Source organism: Oreochromis aureus, linkage group 14 (genome assembly GCF_013358895.1).
Source record: "Oreochromis aureus strain Israel breed Guangdong linkage group 14, ZZ_aureus, whole genome shotgun sequence".
In the NCBI taxonomy this organism is placed as follows: domain Eukaryota; kingdom Metazoa; phylum Chordata; class Actinopteri; order Cichliformes; family Cichlidae; genus Oreochromis; species Oreochromis aureus.
Genome location: NC_052955.1, coordinates 12,395,286 through 12,414,714, shown reverse-complemented (window position 1 = coordinate 12,414,714; position 19,429 = coordinate 12,395,286). Strand labels below are relative to the sequence as shown.

At 43.7% G+C, this 19,429-nt stretch overlaps 1 protein-coding gene across 1 annotated transcript in view; it reads right to left on the bottom strand.

The window, feature by feature from the left end:
* The window catches only part of traf4a (tnf receptor-associated factor 4a), a 36,709-nt gene extending 17,337 nt beyond the window's left edge, over positions 1-19,372 (bottom strand). The window contains exon 1 of the mRNA XM_031731700.2: positions 18,830-19,372. Within this exon, the coding sequence (XP_031587560.2) occupies positions 18,830-18,972 (143 nt within the window). The 5' untranslated portion in view covers positions 18,973-19,372. The remainder of the gene's footprint in view (positions 1-18,829) is intronic.
* Positions 19,373-19,429: the final 57 nt, after the last annotated feature.

Genomic DNA, 19,429 nt, shown 5'->3' with positions numbered 1-19,429 from the left:
CTGAGCTAAATTTGTACAGTTTTCTGTTCCGTCTTTACTCTGTAAAGTACAGATATTATTACTGAACCTCACACAGAGGCCATCTAATGGCTGATAGCTCAGTGATATTTACTATTTAGCAAAGGAATCACAAGACAGTCAGTAAATTTTGGTCAAACACAGTTTCTTTATCATATAAATGCCCCGAAAACTCAACTAAAGAGAAGAGAGGACGGACTATTAAATTTTGCACTACTGTTTTTACCCTAAAATTATTCTTACAGTTTTTGACAGATCTCAGGAGGCTTTCTGTTGAGTTTAGCAGGATGCAGTCTGGAATATGACACCTGTAAAATCCTATCTGACTTCCTGTGTTGGTCACTAACAGCCACTGACAACTGTTTAATATGAAGCAACAATGGCTGACAGTCTGTAGGTCATGGTCATCAGCAAGAGAGAAATAAACCACATGTGACGCTGTGTCAGATGGCGCTTCAAATAAAGGCGGAAAATTTAACTGTTTTCAAAGATTTGTTGCATAATTCCCTGTAAATTGAACTTTTACACTTGTTTCAGTTCTCCATGTTCCTTATCCAGAAAAGGACTATTTTTGTTGCGTTGCTTTGCTGAAGCAGGAATAAAATGATGCAAGTGGAAGAAAGGCACTACTACTACTAGAGAGAGTGTGAGTGTGTGTGGGTGGATGTCTGGCCTCGTTCCCTGGCTTCATCTCCTGCACCCCATGCAACACACTCGCTGAGAACAAATGTGGACCAAGATAGAAAAACCATTAAAGGATGGTTTTACTACGAGCTACACAGACGCCACCTACAAAAAACCTGAACAAAAGAAGAAAAGTGGATTTCGAAGCTACTGGGATTTTGTTTCGTGCCTACACGCACGCAATTTTCTGACCACACACAAAACAGTGGAGATCAGGACACCTGAGGCCATCCCTGCTCATGCCGTCATCGCTTATGCAATGTTATTCATTTCTCTGTGCAGTTCACCTCACCGTGGTGACATTTGTGAACACGAGCCATCTGTGAGAGAGTTCGCACATGTTCTCACAGCATCCAAAGGTTGACAAAAATCTGTTTGTTTTTTATTTTTTTAAATGTCAGCTCGGCAGTAGCAGCGGAAGCAGATAAAGGTGAATGTTGCCCCGCGCTCTGTGTCATCTAAGAGCTCTGACTGAGTGTACTCAAAGTGTGACCCAACAGTAAGAGAATATTTCCAGAGACTGTCCGTTAAATTTCCAAATCATAACAAGTGATTGTTAATTTATTGCTTTATGCTTTTTGAAACCCTGAAATTATCTTATCGCACAACACCCACTCCTGAGAAGGCCTGCAATAAATGATCATAAATATGGACCTATAACACGTGACCTATGTCACCACTTCTTTATTTCTCAGCTGCTCCCTTAAGGCGTCGCCACATTGGATCATCTGTCTCCATCTCACACCATCCCTAACATCCTCTTCTGTCCCACCAACCACCAACAATCTTTGTGGTTTTCCTCTTTGTCCTCATTCCCAGTGGCCCCAACAGACTTTGTCCAATAAATCCACTATTCTTCCTAAAGTGTATCAATAAGATACTTCATTTTGTTATAAGCACCATGTTGGTTATGTCAACCCATGCATTTGAACAGGATTACATTTTCTGTATGAAAAAAGGGGATAAACTGAAGCATCCGTTAATAGTTTGCTATTAACAGATGAACTTTTATTGAACATATTTTGCAGTTAATAACATAATAATTCTGCTAACTTCCTTAATTTTGATGCATTTCTACACACAAAGACCTGGTTGTACTTGTAGCATTACACAATAAAGCTCCATTGATGTGTTATTGGTTTCCAGAAAACACACACCTACATCTCCTGGACAGAAATAACCTTTTGTGCGATTATAAAAAGTAGAACTCAGTCGCTCGAGAGGTGAAACCTGGCGGTCGGTCTGAATTTGAGAGCAATTAGATGACGATGACTCATCTCATCAGCCAGAGGTGCAGCTCAGACACACAGCCACGAGGAAAACACAAAGAAGAAGAAGAAAAAAAAAAAAACACCTTTCAGAGGGCAAGCAGGAGAGGGGAGGAAGGAAGACCATATATGGAGGGCTGAAGGGAAGAGGAGGAGTAGTTATCTGAAAGCTGAAGGCAAGCTTGTGTGATGCATAATCCATCCTTAAGTGTGTGAGGAGGGGAGACGGCACATACAAGTAGTTATAATCCCCCCCCCACACTGTCTCCTTCCATCAGCGTGATCAGGCTCTGACATGGAGTCTTTAACAGAAAAAGAGGGGGGTATAAAAGAAACTGAATTCTAGCTCCTCCACTGACACTATGAATTTATAGCAGTCATAAACTCAAGACGTCCTCCTAGGTCGCACCTGGGATATGAAATGAGCAAGGGTTTAATGATTGATAGCGCTCATTTCCAGGTTAACTATGAAGTTAGCTGCAGCAGCTTGTCAGTTTAGCTTCGGATCAAAAACAAAGAGCTATCTGAAGGTTTCTGTACAGTTAAATGATAAAAGGTAAATCAGGTTCAGGGGTTTCAGGAGCCTCGCCTCGATGTTTGTTAAATACCTGCAGGCATGTGCAAAACCGGTAACTTCGAAAAACACTCAATTATAAATTACCCAAGACAAGATTGATTAGGATCTAATGTTCTAGAGAGCAGTATCACTCCTCTCTCTTGACAAAGAAGCCAATAAGTGCATTTCCCAAATGGTCCAACTCTTCCACTAAAATGCCTCAAGTCATATGGAAGTCAGTGCCAGTTATGCCAGTTTTATACCAACGCACACTGTTTTCTAAGGAACTTGGCAGGCAATCAAGGAAATAATATAACAGAATGCAGTAGGATCTTTTGTTTTCCTGGTCGATTTCATCTCCCAGATTAAACGTTGGATGCAGGAGGTACAGGAAAATCAATCCACTTTCATTAACTGCTGCTGATCTGGGAGCAGGGTGGTGGGGGAGTTGAGAGAGAAAAAAAAAGAGAGGTCCCATCAATTGTACCGGGAGCTGAGCTCATGCATGCATGAGTGCAGTCACCCTCACCCACTCAGTGTACAGCAAAAGTGGAAAAAAAAAAAAAAAAAAAGGAAACGAGAGAGACCACCATAACGGAGGCGTACACGCACGAACAGAGCCCGCACTGCGTACATGAAAGGAAAGCAGAGCTTGAAAGGGGATGCTTTACGTTTGATCTGAAGGGCGGTTTGTGGAGGGGCGGGGCGGGTGGAGGACTGCATCTGGAGATCAATGAAAGTCCTGAGGTTTAACACGTCACACATGTGAGAAGGACTTACTGGCCATTGAAGAAGTGCTAAAAGCTGCAGTCAAGGTTGCAGCAGGTGAGAAATACCCCACTCTCCGTTTTACTATCCACTGTCACCAATTTGTGAAGATCCAAAAGCTACAAAGGAGCTGGAGAGTGATCAGCTATAATTCAGCAACAAATGGAAGCAGCTACATGCTCTACATTTCTCCAGACGCGTGTGATATTTAGCAGTTTTAATCACAGATGGCTGGTCTAATTTTAGTTCAGAAGGCAGATTTCTGCTCAAAAGAGCAATATGCAGCGATGACGGCTGGCTTTGAGGAGCCGCAGTTAATCTCGTGGAGCGCCTACACCGGACGGGGAGGCAATGCCTGGCCTACTCAAAGGAGAGCCACAAGCCAACTGTATGCATATGGCAGCGGAGACGCAGTAGCAGACAGAGTCACCTCATTTCCCCCATCAAAACAGCATTAATGAATCAGCTATTGGAGCCACAATCACGGAGAAGCACAGCATGAAATCGCAGCACTAATGCAGATTAAGTGTGGAAGCAGCAGCGTGCTTCGAGCTATTGTACAAGCTGCCTGTCAAAATAAGAGCATTTTCAATCAGTTTGTGACGTCTGCAATAATAAGGCATGAGGTGTGCTGCTCAACAAACAAAGAAAATGTTTTCATTCAGGTGTTTAGTTTGAGGCAGTCAGCTCAGCTCAAAGACTGGAAGCAGGGAATCAGTCAGCCTGGCCCTTTAAAAGGTCTCTGTATCATTGTGGGTGGATTTTTCTTACTCTAGGAAAGAGCTAGGCCAGCTCCATGGTCTCCTGGTGCAGCTTCATAGAACACATTAGTAGGCTGAAAACAGGGGGGGGGGGGCTCAGCTAGTCTGGCACAGTCCAAAATCTGCTTACTAACACCTCTAAAGCTCACTAACTAACCACTTTATATCTTGTTTGTTTAATCCGCACAAAAGCCTTTGCACAGAGCCAGGCTGTGCCCACTTCCACTATATTGAGCTGCTAGCTGCACATTCATATTCAGCAGGAATAGCATCAACACTCTTCTTCCTTTGCAAACCATTTCACATCTTCTCATAAACGTCTCTCTGAGCTGGGACACTGCCGCAGGTCAGCGTATCTGACAGATGGTTGACAGCGAGGTGAGGAGGTTAATGCCCAGTAAATCCAGAGATAAGCATATTCTGCATCATAAAGCATTTTACTTTGAACACACTTTCTCTGATTAGTTGGGACACTGGATGGGAAAATCAGTCCTTCACACAAATACTGGATTAACTCAAGATTTAAATGCCAGGACAGTTCAGCGGGTAAGACGAGCCGCTATCAGTCACAATGGAGCATCTCTGCCGCGCACACAGGAATAAAAAAACATCAAAACTAAATTTCCACACAGAGGTGTAGGCTTCTATATTCTATTAGGCTAAATGCATGTGGTCAAAATGCCTTTAAAAAACAAACAAACACACAAAAAAAAATCAAGACCATTTTATCTTCTCTGGAAGAATGACGAGAAATATGCCAGTGATTTGTTAACTGGTCCTAGCAGAGCATTTTTCCTGCGTAATGACCTCGTTTTGCTCTCTGTGGAGTTTGTTTTATGACTTTAAGAACCGCCAAGATCTGTTTCGCCCAGACGCCAAGAGGGACATTTCAACTTTAAAGAGAATTTAGGACAGACCTGGCCACCAGAGGCACGGCATCAATCAAAAGCCACTTAGAGCTAAAATTTCACCATTTAGTACCTATAGGCGCATGAGCTCATGGCAGAAGAGGAGGAGAGGAGGAACTGCTGCTGCTGCTGCTGCTGCTTTGCATGCTCTCAGCATAAATCACATTTTATAGCAATTCGTAAGGAGAGTGCTTCGGTTTGCTCGTTTATTATGGAGTCGACTTTCAATGCCAAGGCCCTCACCAGACAAAGAAGACTGTTGTTTTTACAGCAAGCAAATGAGCCGTATACCCTCAAGGAAAGAGCCTCAGAGAAACACAGAGCTCATCACTCATCAGTTAACGCTATTATTTACTGCAGACTGACTGACAATCGCTTTGGAAATATTTAGAGCAAAGAAAAAGTGAACGCATTCAGACCACAGACAAATGGTCGGTCTGCAGATTATGTCAAACAACTTCTGCATCACATCTCTGCTGAGAGACTGCAGCAGGTGGGCAATGCAGATAGCCCCTCCCACTTGTAATAGCTTATGGATCGTAGCAGATCTTTTCATTGATGTGCACCTGTTAACCTTGGAAAAGCAGGTGGAAAACATCCACCTGCTTTTAGACCTTATTCTTAAAAACATAAAAAATGTGAAAGTCAATGTAATGAAAAAAGTTAAATGAGTCAAAACATGAAAACAATTTCCTTCCACTGTAATTCATATTTGGCAGTATGGCTCTGCTTGGAAAGAAGCAATGACGAGAGCATTGTTACAGGTGGAGGCAGCCTAGAACGGTGGGCTAAAGGATATCGGCTGATCCATCAGCTGATGTGCGTTAGTACTGAGATCAGTTAGTCTGCCGAGATAGTGGCTTGGAGGCCTGAACTATACGAGGCATCTAAATGTCACAGGTACAAAACTAGGAGGCAGGTACGAATCAAGCATAAATGCCATATTTCCATCACAGTTATTAGGTCACCGGTGCACTGGTAGAAAAGCACCTCCAGCTGCTGATCTTGGATAGCATTAGTTAGCATTTTAGGAAAAATAGTCTGACTTGTGCACAGAGAATAAATAAGCACTGTTGTTTCCTCTCAGCGGGTCAGCATAATGCGCAGCAACTTCCATTAAACAAACTGGATACACCAGAAAAAGAAGCCCTGCCTTCAATAAACAGCTGTCTGCTCTTCCCAGGCCTTCAAAGATAAGTACTCCACACACACTCCCTCCCTCAGAGCTGGTCTGCTATGTGTGAGAGAGATAGGAAGAGATAGCAGGTGTGGGTAAACCATTATCAGCTTTGCGTGTGAAGAAGTTATTTTGGTCCGACCCCACAGGAACAACACAGAGGAAGAAATGTGAATTGGCCTGAGATGGACGAGTCTAATCCGAGATAAAGAAGTTTTTATGTCTTGACCCAATGAATTTCCACAGAATTTAGTTTTTAGATTGCAACTTTGCTAGAGTGTGTCTGAGGTCACAGCGAACTGAAGACTAGAGGATAACGACTTGGATTTCCTCTTGTCAGAGTCTGCGATCTGCGTCGTTGTGATTCACTGTTATCGCAGCAGCAGAGCGCGGGAGGCACAGCCGCGAGTCTGATGTGTCATGAGTCACTTGTGTTCCTCTCAGGCAGAAAAACTGAAAACTTTTGCCTCTCAGCGCCGTCTTAACTCTCCTCCTCAATCCTGCTCACCTTAATGCCTCGCTTTACTGTCAGATATCGAAGAAAACAGCGTTACATAATTATGAACGTCTGCTTCCGGCTCGTTTGAATTACCACTGAACTGCAAGCGGAAAAGCTCCTTTTTCCTGATGTGTCAGTAAGCTGATTCGGGCCTGAGAGGTGTGCACATCACCGGCAGGCAGTGACAATTTTAGGTCCTGTGCTTTTGTGTCCATGGTAACTGGAAGTAGGTGTGTGTGTTTGGTTGACAGTGAGCGCGCACACACACACACACACACTAACACACAACACACACACACACACACACACACACACACAATCCTTTCTCGCTGGCCTTATTATCAGCTGCTGGAATCACACCTCAGACGGGCTGTGGCTCTGGCTTCTCCTTATCAGGTTCAGTCTCTACCAACCAACACAGAGAGCCCCCTCCCCACACCCCCCCACGTGCCTGATCTGTGAGGCACCTCAAAGCTGGGCCTCCTGCAGTTGTCCACTTCTCTGCCTGCTCTGTGGACGCGGTCTCTTTGTTCGGCGAGGCGAGGCGCTGACGTCAAATCGCCTCCTTTGTTTCAAAACGCCTCAGTTTGAATTGTTCCTCGAGCACCGATTCTTCAACCTGCCCCTGTTGCTCGGAGCAACAATGAGATAAATGACAAGATTTTTCAATCAGCGCATAAAAGAAGAGGGGGAGGAAAAATAGAGGAATTAGCAACAAATACAGATGTCATCCATTACTCATAATAAACCCTTGTTTTTTTTCAGCTGGAATATAAGCTGCACTGCTTGAGCTGCAGTAATAATTGGGGCGTCTGTATGGCCCTTTCTGAAGCAAGACGTTAAATAAGTAGCCTTGTTACTGCAGGGCTTCTTGATTGTCAACAGTGAAATTAGGATCATTTGTTCATCTGCTGCTTGTTGGAAACTAATAACTAATAATAATCTAAACCCACAATCAGCTGATCTAGTCTTCTTTCTATAGTCTCTGAGCTGAGGAGGTGAAGTAAACAAACGCTCCTTCATTCTGAACAGGGTGACTGACCCATCCGGAGGTGCACCTGATCGCTTCCTGCGCCACCCCATCGGGGGCTCAAAGTTGGCCCGTTCTGAAGGAGGAAGGAGGAGGCCAGGCACAATAACGCTGCGTTGACGTATCAGTAAATGAGCTGTGAGAGAGATCCGGAGGCAAAAACACAAGGGAGTCATTGAGCTGTTTGGTTAAAGGGCCACCACAGAAAAATAGATGAGAGGAAGATGTAGAGCCTTGGCAGGAAGGAAGCCCTTGTCACTGAAAAAAAGAGGGCAGGCGGAAAGGCTGAGGGCCAATGGACAGTGACCTTAACATTGACGGAGGGCCCTGTGGATAAATGACTATAATTCAGAGTGTGTTCACTTCAAGCGAGGGGCTTAACTGCTCTGCAGACACCTGTTCGGCTCGACAGAGGAGCCTTTCACTGAGGACAGGTGCCTCGGCAGCGAGCCGCCAACTTCCCGCTCCCAGCTGCTCCGTTTTCAGACCTCGGACAGAGATTCCTCACATGCCTTCCTGTCAGCCCTGAAACCCTAAAGACTACTCCCTGATGCAAACAAGAGGCATTTAGTCGACAAAACAAGAGCATGTGGTTTAAGGCGCATAAGCTGCATGCAAAAAGCTGCATTAGGGCACATTTCTTACTCGGGGATAGATTACAGATGTTTTGTGTAAAAGTATGCCTAAGTTTCACTTCCTTCATGAATAACAAGACATCACCGTCAATACAAAGAAGTCTGACGAAGATTCAAGTAACATAAACTCACAAAGCTGCTGCATCATCAAAATGACTTCTCTGAAATGTTTCCACAGTCATTATTAGTCCAAGCTGACATCTTCATCACTCTAACCAGTTCGAATTCTATCCGCTGGCAGATTACTTCACCGATTATTTGATGAAATTTTGGCGAGAACAGTCCAAACAGCCCACTGCTGACTGTTAAATATAAAAAAACTAAATACGAGCCAGAAAACCTCACAGTTCAGCTGCTGAAACTAGAAAATGTTCAGTATTTTTGCCTGAAAATGACTCGTTAATCAGCCCTAATTTGAGGTTTGATGGCGTCTGCTTGCACTCTCCAGATGCGATTTCAGCCTTACAGCTTCAAATGAGAAAGCGCCCTGCTGGAATAATCTGTGTGAGAGTCAAAACACGTGTGTCGGTGCGCTGGGTCCGTCAGCTCGGTGACCTGTGCACAAGACAAACACGCTGAACGAGCGGGGAGTCGATTAGTGCGATAGGGGAGCAGATGGAGCCGGGCTGAACACTCAAACCTTAAAGTATCTACCGCTGAACCCTAAAATCATACATATATTATTATCTGAGCCGCTTCACATAGCATGCATACTCGGGCACATGTAAGCACTAGTCATGCTTTTCAGATCTGGGCCAGTTGGCTGTGGTCCAGCACCAGGGCTGGGCTGAGCAACTCGGTCCCAGCATGCTCGCTGTGCGAGGAGCAAGGTGCTTCAATGCATAGCAGGAATGTTTTCAGCCTTTGTTTGGGCGCAAAGGGCTGCGGGATTCATTTAAAGGAGCTCTTATAGGCAAGGGCAAGTCGAGGCATGTCTATAACGGCTTCTTATTGGGCCTCACGAACACTCAGGAATATATTCACAGGCATATTCACATGGCTACACGCAAACCAGGCATCTACTGGGAAACATTACATCCTATTTACACAGCCTTGGCTGCCACCTCTGCGGGTTAAGGTAAAGGCAAGCCAGTGGTTTTCCCCCCCTTTTTTTGCCTTGTTTATCGTGTTTTGGGTGAATAAATAAATAAATTACTCAACTCTTTACTCCTTAAAAGCTAACTAGGACTAACGCTTGAAGCTCTCTTCTGAGCTGAACAGTTTCTGTCATATTCAGGCCTGCATATAAACCAGATGACTCAGTGTGCATCACAAGTTAGTGAGGGTGATCTCTGCTTGGATAACCCTGAAAACTATTGTTAATACCGAGGTTTCAAAACTAAAATAACTAAACGCCAAAACTTCCGGTCCATGCATAGTTGGATTTTTTTCCCCATTGAGGGTTTTATGCAGATCCTTGAGGGTATTAGCGCATAACAAAGCATAACATTCAGAAACCATAAATCAGTGTTATCTAAAAAACACAGAAGATTGGTGAAATCAGTTTGATGTAGCAGGAAAATCAGTCGATGATATGGGGATTGAACAAATTTCCTGGTTATCTTCCGAGACATTTCTTCAGTTCTTCGCAGTTTTGTTGAGACGGCCTCGTTTGACCTGCTGTGCAGTTGCTAATGTTCACTAAGCTTCATGTGAACCTAGTATTGATATTAATGAGTCATTTAGCTGAATTAATAACTCCCTAAGCCTGTTAAATTACTTTAACTACCGCCACATAACTGTCAGTTACAGCCACAATGTAAAAAATGTTTTCTAAAGAGCAACTAATCCGTTAATTATCACTTTTAGCCCTAATTTTACCTACAAATAATCGTCCTGTTCGCCCGCCTTACCTGTTTTTAACCATACTTACAGAGTCAGTGACTACAGTCTCATGACAGCCAATAAAAACAACCACAACTGCACAACAAAAGCTATATTGTAACAAACTACGTCTTCATTGTAAGTACTATGAACCAAATCTGCACTTGTAATAAGCCGCAATTTGCTTTTATCTCAACAAACCTATATTTCATTTTTAGGCTGTTATACCAGCACTTCATCAGGTAACATGAATCCATGATTTGAAGTCATTCAAGTGGATGGAAGTTGACTCACTTTCCCTAAACCGCAAATTAACCTTCATCTAAACATTCTGACACAAACCACAAACAGCAGTGGAAACAGTGTGTGGGGTCAGATAGTCAGGCTTCATGGAGAAGTCAGCGAAAGCCTCCGAAGTCATTCAGGATGTGTTCCTGTCTGAGCTCGCATAATCGGTTTCAGGGGCCTTTCAGAAGAGAAGAATTATTATTATTAAAAAACAAATTAAAAACGCATCCAGATGACACAAGCTGAATGTGAAACATCTCCATCAGAAGCCCAAAGTGGCTCCGAGTTTCATCCCAACCCGAGCGCACGCTCTCGTTTCTTTACATCCGTCAAAATATGAATCTCATAATGACATCTTTTCTCTACTGGAGGGCCTCTGCAGCTGTGTGAACTGGCCGCGGCGCTTTCTCTCAGCAATGTCATCATCACAGCTGCATCTCTAAAGCCTCTCTCCGCTTCCTCCCAGGAGACAAGCGTCTTATCCTGAAACAGCCCCAACTCACATCCATCCATCAGTCTCAGGAGTGAACGACTTCCATAAACGTGTTTTTGTTCTCTCTGCTGCACGTTTTTTTTTCCTACCTTTCGCTGGGGGGAAGAAGTGGGTTCACAAGAGAACAGGGGTATGTCAGCAAAGTCATGTGAAGCCTGTTGTGGTCGCAGCCCAAAAACAACAAATTTAATCTGACTGTGTAATAATTCAGTCTGTTTGCTGTTTATAACAAGCATTACAGAAGGTTGCAGATCATTTCATCCTCTCCTGTCTAAACACGGATAATTACGGGCTATTAGATGTCAACATCCATTTCCTTACACCCATGAGACATGGCAATTTGAGGTCGTTTCCTTTTATTTTTCGGGATTATATTCTCAGACTTAGATCTTCAGCTAATGTGCAGCTAAACTGAAATAACACTGGTTGCAACAGGAATGGGTGCTTAGTTCTTACAGACGCGATTATGAATCAAGAACATGCGTGAAGCCACCGGGTGGCTGCAGCTGTACTTCAAAAAGCACAAAATGAACCAAACTACATTGGTTGAGGATCATATTTTTCTCCGTTTTCATGTCGCGCTGCAGCTGAACTCGATTGCTTGGGCTGTAAACTTGGTCCACGTTAAACTTTAAACATCAGTGACTTTCCATGCAATCATTAGTTTCAAAGTCCAGCCGTGTGGTGAGCTCAGGGAGTTTCAGTGACTAACTTCCTTGTCAGTAATTGCTGCTAGAATTAGAAAGGTGTGGGTGTCACGCCTTCACAGCAGCTGGTCACTGCTTCTCGACTCTACAGGTACATTTAGGTGGCATTCAGAGCACCTACTGCTCTTTTTCCAGACAAACGCTGCAGTGTCCCGCTCCATGTTTTTTCTCTGCATGCCTCTTTATCCTCTGACTCATTCTATGCATTGATGTGTTAAAGTTTATGGGACCCTTTCCAGCTCCATCACCCCGAGTGCAACAGCTGACAGCGGCTTGATTGCACAGCTCTGAGAGGCCTTCACAGACCCCAAAGTGTAGAGCGGAGGCCTCGCCTGAACACAGCATCCCTCTGTGCGCTGCTCGCTGATCACTGTTGAGGCTCCGGATCTGGACCCAGGAAGCCTGTGCAGTGTTGGGACACCTGCGGGGGGGACTGTGAATGTCTCTGTGACAGGACCGCAGGATGGAAATGGCAGCGAACACGCAGTCATTCACCAGTCATCCATGGCTCTGCTCCCATTCAGACACAGACACCCACTGAGGCACAAAGACCCAGCTGCCTCAAGTGGCAGACTTACACACAACATTGAGCACTAATACACACAGCTCCATTAAGCCCTTTAAGAAACATCCTGTCACTGCAGCCAGAGTGCCCCTCTATACATCCCTTTGGACAGAAGGGAATTCTTCACAAAGTTAAAAGGGGGACACATTTAGATCATCGTGTGCCAAACAGGCCAAATGTTCTGAGCTCAGATCACACCTGTTTAGTGTTTTGGTTAAATCCAGAACTAGTTTAAAATTGCCCAATCCATCTGAATCATGCCTCCAAGCTTAATAATGCTGGCATTGTGATTCTGACAGCTGCACATAACAAAGACAGACGTCAAACTCAAACAAGTGGTGCTTTTACACACCTGAGTCACATGCAAACTTTGTTTTTCTGCCCTGTTCCTACAGTCTGTTCAGGCTCTGATGATAAAACCTGCGTGTGTTACACTCAGAATATGGATGAAAAATCAACGAGGGACTCGATAAAGAATCAGACCTGTGAGGTGTATTTTAATCAATATCCATCCCTAGTCTTAGAATCACATCCTAACAAAGCAGCTTCAGTAAAAGAGCAAATACAGTCTTTACAGAAACTTTATAAGCCACTGATTAAAATAGCTTTGATGAGGAAATTTCATCAGCACAGATATTGTTTACTTTTTTGGAAAATTAGCTTTCACACTGAAAACTGAATGAGAATATCCGAGACTCACATCCACACCTATGGCCCATTAAACTAACGAGCATGCCTTTGGGCTGTGGCAGGAAACCGGAGCACCTTCAGGAAACTTATTCTGGACAAGCTCCACACAGAAAGATCCCAGGAACTCAGAACCCCTCAGCTATGAGGTGATAGTGAGGTAACCACTGTACCACAGTGCCGCCCACGACTTAAAGAATTCACCACACCCGACCAAGAAGTCATCTGGCAAATAACTCACTTCCATATAGAAGGGCTGGTCTACTTTTTTCACATAAAGACAAAGGAAAGTAATTTTATTATAGATTTATGTTTTGAAAATAAAGGGTTTGGCTTTTTAACAAAGCAATAAAAGAGTTGTTGACTGTAGTGTTAGAGCAATTCATTAATTCATTGAAAAAGTAGCCAATCAGACAATCATTATAGCAACAATTTAGCCGTTTCATTAATCATTTAAATAGTTTATTAAGCAAAAATGCTCATGCTAAGCTTTTAATAAGTCCACTTGGCTTCTTGGAAACACTTCCAATCGGGTGACTTATCAGTTTTTTACTACCACACTGCCCACATATTAGATTAGACAGATGCTAGAGGAAGGAGAGTGATGTATGAGGCGTTCTGTGGCTGTGCATCAGGACATCCACAGTGTAAAAAACGTGGGAGAGCACAGCTGAAAAAGTGAGTATCACCTACATCAGTGAGGAGGGGGGGGGAATGCTGTGCTACACACAGAGGACATGTCAAAGTTAAAACGAATCAAGGTCTGCTGCGAAAAACACTGGCCTGGCTTTCGGACAGTGAATAATCGAGCTGTGAAAAATTCTCACATTAGCCCACTTTGGAGCCACTCGTGACTCCGGGTAAGTCAGCAGTTGTGCTGTACGAATGCACGGAGGGCCTGTAGGAAGAGATGCTCCCGAGCTGAACAAACCAATTACACCCCTGTCAAGGCCGTGGCGCTGCACTGCATCATCCCCACAGAGGCCCCACAGTTACACTGCGAGGCTTTACTCTGGCTCAGGCGTCCCGGCACTGCCGAGCCGTGAGGCCTGGCATGTGCGGCTCGATCATAAGCCCAACTATTAAGTGTTTATTCCCCTTTATTAGAGCAGCAGTGTAGCTAAAACAAAGTCTGCCCTGGTCAGTAGACACTGAACAACTGAAGCATGTGACTCCTATTTGATTGCAGAGTGTGTTAAAGCTGCAGGGCAGGGCTGCTTTTACCCCATGACTCTCCCTTCAGAAGACTGTGTGTTGGAGGGGGGGGGAACCTCCAAGACTGCTGCTGCTGCACATTCCTCACAAAGCGGAAACACAGGCCATTAGCATCACATGCTAACAGAGGCTGCTCAGACATAGTAGAGCCACAACGCTTCATGTGTTTCCTTGAGTGCCTCTCAGGGACGTTTCACTCCACTGTGACATTCTTTGAAGTGGAAATACAGGATTAGCCTCCTCGTGGTGCTTTAAATAACCCTACATGGCATTTAAAGGCTGCATATGAACAAAATAAATGGTTTAAAAGGTGATAGGAAATTTTATCTTTACACGCATGGCTTATATCTGCGTACAGGTATAATACAAAATATTTATATAACATATTGGCACTGTTGCCTCATATTAAGAATGTCCTAGGTACAAATCCTGCCCCGAGCGAAGGAGTTTGCATGGTCTCCCTGTGCCTGCGTTGGCTCTCTCCAGGTACTCCCGCTTGTCTCCAAAGACAGGCTAATTGCTGATGCTCAATTAGCCCTAGGCGTGAATGTGAGCATGAACGGACCTGTGCAGGGTGTACTCCACATCTCACCCTATGACAGCTGGGATAGGCTCCAGCCTAGGATGTCGTCACATCGGCGCTTATTACAGCCTGCACCTGACAAGTACTGTCACATTAGGACTAAAAGTGAAACCAAAACTCGGAGGAGACATGGAGCATGACTAACAGAAGAAGGCATTGCATCGTGGTGCAGATCGGGATCAATTTCCTTAAAATTACAAAGATGGTGCATTAACCCTGGTAGTTGTTGCACTCTGCATGTCCTCGTGCCATTACTGTCATTTGCTATCATGTCAGTTCTTCTCATGAGGAATTTGGTTATTAAGCACGTATCACTCACCACATAGCGTGTTATAACCCAGTTATATTGCTCCATATAAATTTCTAAATAAGTCAGAGGGATTATTTCTTGAGAAAGGATGATTAACGCTCCAGCAATGTCATGCATTTGCTTACTTGCGGCTTGTTGTGACAGAGCAGTGGGTCTCCGGAGATGGTGACAGAGCCGTCCATGTGAAAGTGGGCATACCGGCCAAGCAAGCCTGGACTGGATGTGACACAGCCCTCAATAACTTCAGAGACAGGATCAGCTGAGTTGCACAATGGGCAATGCATTAGCTAACTACTGACTGTCAGCCTCAATAAACTTGAACCGTGCTCACAAAAGGCGCACACGCTCGATGGCCTCGACTGGCACACTTTTTTAATTAAAGAGGTGAGAACGAAGCCTGTCGGCTGTTTCATGACGGCGGAAGAGCTGCTAAAACACTATTTGCTGTTCACATAGATGTTTATTTATGCTTTAATCTACCTGGGAAGTGAAGCAGGAAATCTCCTTTGAAGCACGATCAGAGTTCCCACTGTGACCTTGTGCGTCATTTTGATTCTATTATTATAAATCTGAATGTGGAAACTGTTTATTTAGACATCTTAGTGTCACTATCACACATCTCAGGGCTCAGAAAATAGCTTTTTTAAGTGGCTCATAACAAATTTGGGGACATCAGGATCAGAATATTGACTTAGAGGTACAGTTTTAAAAGCTTATATACATTATTCTGTGCTCATGTCTGCAGTTATTAGGCCAATAATATAGGGATTTATTATCTGGTGTAAGATCATATTTGTTAATAAGTCGGAAATAGAGAGTTTTAACCTTGTATACAATGGGTGCTAAAAAGTCTAACGCCTAAGTTTACTGAGCAGAGGTGTAAATACTTTTAAGTATTGAATGATGTTCTGATCAATGGCCAACAGATGACCTGTGAACATTAGTAAATATTGATAAAACTACCACCCACATTTTAGCTCCTTAACTCAGGATGTGTTATTAAAGAGGAGATGCACTTCCAGTAAGGCTCTCCACTCACTTGATGTAGGTCATGTAAACTGTACAGGGAGGAATCATATTATATGACATCTCAACCACGCAGGGGCACAATGTTACTCAACTCAAAACTTTAACAAGTTGAGAAACTTTAGTTAAATTCAGTCTGTGGGAGTTAAAAAAAAAAAAAAAAAGAGCGTAAACTGGAGGACGAACACGGAGGCGGACGGGATGAGGCAGACAAAGCGTCGGGCCAAACTCATTGATCAGCAGCAACACTGTTCCTCCCGCGCTCCCTTTGTTCAGCACTCTTTCTGCTTTTCAACCAGATGCAATCTACTGCTGTTTAGTAATCCAGAGGAGGCTTCCCGATGACTCAAAACACTGCAAACCAGCAGCTCACGACAAACTAGCTAATATATTCATAGCGTCAATCCACCTCTGTGCTGTCAGCGTGTTCTGACACAGGAAGCCTGACTGAATGATCACCAAATAAGACATCAGTCTTTCCTGAAAGCAAGTGGAGCTTACAGAGAAGTTATCCCAGTTTCCCTCGGGGTGTCTTCATGTTTCATCAAGTAAAACCGAAGACTGGTCTCAGCTAAATAGCTGATTTTATAACTGACGTTAAACTGCAGATCAGCTTGACAGGAAAAATCACAAACCAAGAAACCGCAGCATTTTTATGACTCATAAAACTACATTCTAACAATTATAATGTGACGTTTAACTATAGCAAAGCATCAGACACTGCAGACAGTCGTCTTCAATGTCTCAAACAAAAGCAACTTTGTGTTTTGTCGTTCTTGATTTATCTTTCCATTTAATCACTGCAGCTCAGATCTGAATCATCACAGCAGCTGTCACCCATATCCCATCCAGACTCCATAACATAAAAACAATAGAACAATAGTCTGAACGAAGAGACCAGATCTACTTTTATTCAAATCTGATGTGTGAATTCAGTTTTCAGCCTACACATGAAACAACTAACGATCATATTTCCAATAATTCAAATATTTAGCACAAAACACTACAAATGTTCTTCAGTCCCATCCCATTCACTTTAATCTATTACGCCAGCAAATTCTCAAATCGAGGAGGAATCAAGTTCTGACGGGCACTTTTGCTCAAAAAAAGAAAAGAAATGTTGTAATCAGACAGCTTTTCCAAAACAGTGTGAGTCACATTTAGACCGCACTGTACAGATTTATAAAAAAAAAAAAAAAGGAAATAAAAACCAAGCTTATGAACAACAACTCCCACAATCAAGTCTTTAGACCTTCTAGTGTGGAGGGCAAACACTAAGCAGCTTAAACTAACAGACGCAACTGTAACACACAGATCAGATCTTTTATTTAATTGGCTAACTCTGTTCAAAAAACAAACAGTTCTCAATGTTTCAAAGTCCACAACAAACAGGGAAACAACACAAATTGAGTTAAGGTAAAATGAGATAACACAAAGAAAAGCAGGAAATTCTAAACCATTTAAAAACAGATATTTTGGTCAAAAATTTGATTTTTCCCCCATCATCATCATCATCATTATTATTATTACTCCTACAAATTTTAGTTATCAGTGCACCAGAATATTTCAAGGTTAATTTTAACCTTTAAAATAATCTTTTCAGTTTATAAAAAAATATTTAAGTATTAACTAAATTTGTTAACCTGTTTGTTTCCCGTTTTAAATCTTTGTGATGTGGCTTTCAGGGCCATTTTTTATATATAACAATGCATATTTCAATGCCAGCAATAATTATTGGTTGAATCCCAATTTTATAGTTTACAAAAGACAATGAATTCTTAAAAATCAAATCAAACCTGGTTTGTTCAGTCAGATTCAACAGATTTTTTTGCAGCATCGATAAAAGTTGAGGTTTAAAGGGAAATGCATGAACCTCCACCTCCTTAGAGATTAAGTAGAGTGCTTTTCTGCACACATTTTAATGCAACTAAACATCACATAAATACAAATCAAAAGTCAACTATCTGAACGCATCTACTACTTTACATGGTGACACTGCAGCCAATCAGGCTGGAGAAGAAGCTCCTGATGCAGGTGTGTGTGATCTGCAGGTAAGCTGTTGGGGGATTCTGTGTTTTACTTGAGAGTCCTGTAGGTGTAGTGGGATAATTAGCAACAGGGCCATCTTTAAAAGGAACAAAACAAAGACTCTGTTTGTAGGGATCTTAACACTGAGTCCAGTGTTATACAGATTAAAAGGTGAGGAGGTCTGCCATCCTGCTGACCTCTGAGCGAAAGGTCCCTCAGCGGCCCCCAGATGCCCCCGACCAATGAACCACTGTCTAATCCTGGACTAGAGAACATACTCAAACACACACATACACAACCCACGCAGACTCATCCACCCCAGGCCAGAAACACAGACAGGATGGGGAGGCAGGGGCCCTCTGCAGGACACAATCACCACAGCATAAAAAATTAATGTAAAAGGGGGGGAAAACCCCAAACTTTAACATAAAGATTACACTCGTAGAAAAAAAATAATAATCTGCGCATTAATGAGTCTAAGCGATAATTAACACTGATGAAATATTATTCCAGGCTAAAGCTGCACATGCAGAGAGAGAGAAAAAAAAACACACCTGACATCAAGAGGAGGAGGGTTAAAGCCAGGCATTGTTTACCAGGCCTCATATTGTGTTATTGCTCTGGGCAGCAGCTACACAATAGACCAACATTAATGCAGACCCAGGCAAGACGGAAGAAAGGTGAGTAGGGCACACCTTCCCATGCTTTTATTTACTGCTGCTCGACCGAAACTACGCCAGTAATTTCCGGTGTCGCCTGCAAAGAGGTGGATCCCTGTGCACACAAACACACAGCATACCTCAGAAATTCTTGCAGGCAGGTGTCACAGAAGCGGTGTCCACAGGTGGACACTTGGACCGGCTCCCGCATCGCTTTGCTGCAGAGCGGACACTGGAAGCGTCTCTTTGGCTTCTCCAGGAACTTGTAATCAAACCCGGGCATGGCTGCAGGTTCTGTCGCTTTTGTCGGGCCTTCGGCTGCAGGTTAAAGGTACAAATGTCCTCTCGATCCCCCCGCAAACGGGGCTGTCTAGCTGCGCTGCCGTGAAGCCGATGAGGGGTTCATATCACGTCCCTTCCGCCGCCGACGGAATGGGCTCTGCAGCTTCGTCCTCCCGCAGTGCTCAGCTGTCTGACGGCAACAAAGGCTGGACGGTCCGAGACAGGCTGGAGAAACGGTTCTCCCTCCGCAGGGTTTGTGTTGGCCGGCAGAGCTGCTACAGCTGTGCGGATGACTCCTCTGGTGATGCAGAACTGACACACTGAGAGCAAAGCAAGAGCCCTCCGTCTGTTTAGGTGCACCGAGTCCCGCCTCCTCCTCCTCCTCCTCCAGGCAGGAGGAGTCAAGGAGCTGAAACGCTCTGTTCACACCATTTTATCTCTGTGATCCCTTCTTTATG